The sequence below is a fragment of the Lolium perenne genome, chromosome 1, assembly GCF_019359855.2.
Source record: "Lolium perenne isolate Kyuss_39 chromosome 1, Kyuss_2.0, whole genome shotgun sequence".
Lineage (NCBI taxonomy): Eukaryota > Viridiplantae > Streptophyta > Magnoliopsida > Poales > Poaceae > Lolium > Lolium perenne.
Window position 1 is genome coordinate 140,265,737 of NC_067244.2, and position 4,491 is coordinate 140,270,227.

General features: G+C 43.2%; 1 protein-coding gene across 1 annotated transcript; it reads left to right on the forward strand.

Annotated features, from left to right (window-relative positions):
* The first annotated feature begins 240 nt into the window (after positions 1-240).
* Positions 241-1,135, forward strand: LOC127306135 (auxin-responsive protein SAUR32-like). The gene has a single exon (XM_051336745.2). The coding sequence runs from the start codon at positions 495-497 to the stop codon at positions 849-851; it is 357 nt and encodes a 118-aa protein (XP_051192705.1). The 5' UTR covers positions 241-494; the 3' UTR covers positions 852-1,135.
* The last annotated feature ends 3,356 nt before the right edge of the window (positions 1,136-4,491 follow it).

A 4,491-nucleotide genomic window follows, 5' to 3' on the forward strand; every position in this document is an offset into this window, starting at 1 on the left:
ACCGCCATGCTGATCATCCTCATCTGAACCGCAGCCGCAACCGCCACATGATGCGCCCTCCCGACCTGACCTCCCCCTTCCTTTCTTCCTTCTCTTCTCCCCAAAGCAAGTGCGCGCGCACGCGAGGTCGGTCACGTCTCCACAGGTCCGCTTGCGTTCGTTCAGTAACGGAGACGGGAGGGAAACAGCCAACGCGGTCACCAACCTCGCGCCAGGCCGGCTATAAAACGTGTCGCCTCCCCTCATCCTCTTCCTCCCTCACCATCGTCATCTGAAAGAAAGAAAGAAAGAAGAAGCACAACCATGTCCAACGTGCCCACCTCCCTCCGCGACTCCTCCCTCACCGTCTTCCGCCTCACCATCTCCAGCTCCGACCCCTGGCCCTTCTCTTCCTAACCCTCACAACTCCCCTAGCTAGCTCCCTCAACCTCTCCGTTCTTCCCCTTCACCACAGCAAAGCTCAGAGAGTACTGTCCGGTCCTCGATCGCTCGCGATGCCGCACCGGCAGCAAGGGGCGCCCAAGGGGTGCGTGACGGTCCGGGTGGGCGCCGAGGGCGAGGAGCAGCGACGCTTCGCGGTCCCGCTGGGCCACCTCAGCCACCCGCTCTTCGCCGCGCTGCTCGAGGAGGCGGAGCGCGAGTATGGCTTCCGGCACCAGGGCGCCATCGCCATCCCCTGCCGCGTCGACCGCTTCGTCCACGTCGAGCAGCTCATCGACCGCGACCTCGGCGACCACCGCCACCTCGTCGACCTCGACAACTGCGGCGCCGCCGTCACGGCCAGAGGAGGACATGGCCACGGCCACAGCCACATCAACCTGCCGCGCTTCGTCGGCTGCTTTCGCGACTGATGCACGGCACACCCGCGGATCGACCGGTCGAGCTGCTCGGTTGTTGTAGTTCTTGAAGTTTCTTTAGGGTCCGCGCGCTCTCTCTCCCGTGTTGCCGTTGGTTTGGTGCGAGGAGAAATCGGACCAAGAACTTCGAGGCTGTTGATGATCGATGATGAAAAATTGTGATTGATGCAAGTGTAAAGATAGAACAGAATTTCGAGGTTTCATGATGATGATGAAAAATTGTGATTAATGTAACTGTAAAGACAGAATATATTACGACCCTTTCTCCTTTGTCGATATACTTTGCTTTGATTGCTCTCTGCAGAAAAAAGTGGCTTAAATTAATTTTACCGAGTTGTTTGTGTGCACGATTAGCATCAAGGACGAACGGAATCAGCTTTAGCCAACAGTGTAAGCCGAGCCATTTTTAACTTTAAATAACCATGCAAACTTCAAGAGAAAGTTTGTGGATCCCGATTCTCATGCGTGGATAAGTCCACTACAATTCTCGAATAGACCACGGAAAGCTAAAATATGAAAAACTTATACTATATACGTTTTGTTTTATATGTGAAATTTCTGTGTAAACTGCACAAATAATAAATAGCCAAAAAAAAGGCATAGATCGGACGTCACGTACGGCTGAAGTTGTCACGCATACTTTACATATTCCCTTCTCCACCTGGTTGAGCATACTCTAGGATTACACCGAATGTTCTTTAATAGAAGTGGTTTCACAGCCACACCTTTCTCTCTCTACCCAGGTGCGGAAACACCCTGTCCTATATATACGTTTTTATATAGTTTTAGCTAGATTAGTTACCAAAATTAGTTATAAGACAACAATAGTGGTTGTCATCATTTGGATTGCTTTATGATCAAATTAATGGTATTCCTAAGGTTATTTTGTCTCAATTGGTTTGGTGTGAGAAATCAGACCAAGAACTTCGAGGTTGATGATGATGATAATGAAAAATTGTGGTTTAAGTGTAGATAGAATAGAACTTCGAGGTTCGTTGATGATGATGAAAAATTGGGATTAATGTAAGTGTGTAGAGACAGACCCTTTTCCTTTGTCGATCGATGAAATACTTCGCTTTGATGCTCTCTGCAGAAAAAGTGGCTTTAATTAACTTTAGCGACTTGTTTGTGTGCACGATTAGCATCAAGGACGAACGGTATCAGCGTTAACCAAGTGTAAGCCGAGCCATTGGCTTCAAATAACCATGCAAACTTCAAAAGAAAGTTTGTGGATCCCGATTCTCATGCGCGGATAAGTTTACTACAATTCTCGAATAGATCAAGGAAAGGTAAAAAAACTTGTATATATCTTTTGTTTACATGAGAAATTTCTGTGTAAACTGCACAAATAATAAATACACAAATAAAATGGCATAGATCGGACGTCACGGCTGAAGTTGACACGCATCCCACTAGTAGAATAAGGCCCTTTAGTCCCGGTTCATAACGGGCTTTAGGGTCGAGACTAAAGCCCCCTTAGTCCCGGTTGCTTACGAACCGGGACTAAAGATCCATCCACGTGGGTTCCGTGCGTCGGGGCGAAAATGTCTCCAGGTGAATTTTTCTAATTTTGTTTTTTCTAAAAAAAATCACTCCATTTTTTTTCTTTTTTTTCAGTTATTTGCATAGTTTACTCTCTATCTCTAACTACAGTTATCTCTAGTCAAACTTCCCGCTCGGTCACCCATCCTCCCACTACTCTAGCACTAGCACGCTTAACTTCCGAGTTTTATTCCGTCCCGCATCCAAGTGCTTCGAGCGCATGTATGTGATACCAGTATCATATCAATCCTATTAACTTTTCTTTATTGTTTAAATTTCAAATAATTCTTTCAATAAACAAAAGTAATGATGTAATAATAAACTTGAATAAATAAACAAGTATTAACTTGTAAATTTGAATTTTTTAATTTTTTTAATTATTTAAATATTTTTTTGCTAAACCTAAAACTTAAAAATTTGAAAATCTAAAAATTGGTAAAAGTAATAGTAATCTTTATGCAGGATGCAATTATTAATTTTAGTTTTTTAAAAAATAAAAAATAAAAATCCGCAATTTATAGCAAAAACTAAAATCTTCCTGCTTTCGTATTTTCATTTGGAATTTTGAGAATCTAAAATTTGGCTAACCAGGTATACTCGGGTGAAATCGGATGTCACTTTCTATCACGATGATTTTGATATATTATATGTTTTTTCCTGATGTCGTATGAAAAAGTTAATGCGGTTTTACCATTTTTCAAACCTTTTTTGCAAAAAATGAAAATTTGAATTTCTTAATTTCACCGAATAGTAGGTTGCATAACATACAAGAATTTGAAAACATTTTTTTTTAATTTTCTATCATTTTTTTGTATTTTACAAAGCAAAAAAAGGCAATCCACACGGGGGGTGGGTGAAGGGTGCGTGGGGAGTGAAAACCAGAAAAAACCTTTAGTCCCGGTTGGGGACACCAACTGGGACTAAAGGGTATCCTTTAGTCTCGGTTGGTAACACCAACTGGGACTAAAGAGGCCTGCGCTGACTGCAGCCCACCATAGTCCTTTAGTCCCGGGCTGGAGCATTAGTCTTGGTTCACCAGCAGAACCGGGACTAAAGACCCCATTAGTCCCGTGTCAAATATTTGGGGACTAATGGATTGGGATGGAAGACCTTTTTTCTACTAGCGTCCTTTACGTATTCCCTTCTCCACCTTGTTGAGCATACTCTAGGATTACACCGAATGTTCTTTAATAGAAGTGGTTTCACAACCACATCTCTCTCTCTACCCAGGTGCGGAAACACCATGTCTTATGCATATGCATTTATATAACTTTAGATCTAGTTACCAAAATTAGTTATAAGACAACAATAGTGGTTGTCATCATTGGATTGCTTTATGATCAAATGGTATCCCTAAGGTTATTTTGATCCTAAATATCTTAACATGGCGATGTCCAAAAAAAAAATTAGATGACTAGGAACATTTGGATAAGTATGATGGCGTGTTTAATTTGGTTCCTATGGAAGGACTACTCTTCATATATGGTCCGTCGTGTCGAAATCTGCACTCAAAACCCACTATGCCTATAAGTGTACATGAGATACCGTCATGAGTTAGTCTCAACTAATTATAGCACAGCGGTCAATTCATCAAAAAAGATTATCTACATCGCCCGACCTGATATAATTAGCGTAAATGGGTGCAATGGTACGTAGTACTTAGTTGAAGGTTGACGCATGCAAACACAGTGTTGGAATCCACCAAATTGTGGTGGAGAATAAAAGTTTGCACATACTTTAATTCCAATCTCCCATCCTGGTGCAAGAAACAAATTGGAGCTAATTTAACCAAAACATATCCACCGGCTGTTATTTAGAAGAACATTCAAAGGTTATGGAATTTTCTTCTTCTAAAATATACAAGGAATAATTGCTGATTAGCACAAGAAATCTAACCGGTACGTGAGAGACAACCCAGGCGGCGGAAAAAACACAAACCCATCTAGGGTTCCGTCCTCCTCGCCGGCGATACCGCCGGTCCGCTCCGCCTCCAGTGGCCTTGGGGCCTTGGAGGTGTGGCGGACCACGGTTACTCGCTGGCGGGGAGTTTCCGTTCTTAATTTAATTTGCTTTTCGGTCTCTTTTTTGGGAT

What these genes read in the sequence shown, in the direction of transcription:
- LOC127306135 (XM_051336745.2), top strand. Translation starts at nt 495, where the DNA reads ATGCCGCACCGGCAGCAAGGGGCGCCCAAGGGGTGCGTGACGGTCCGG.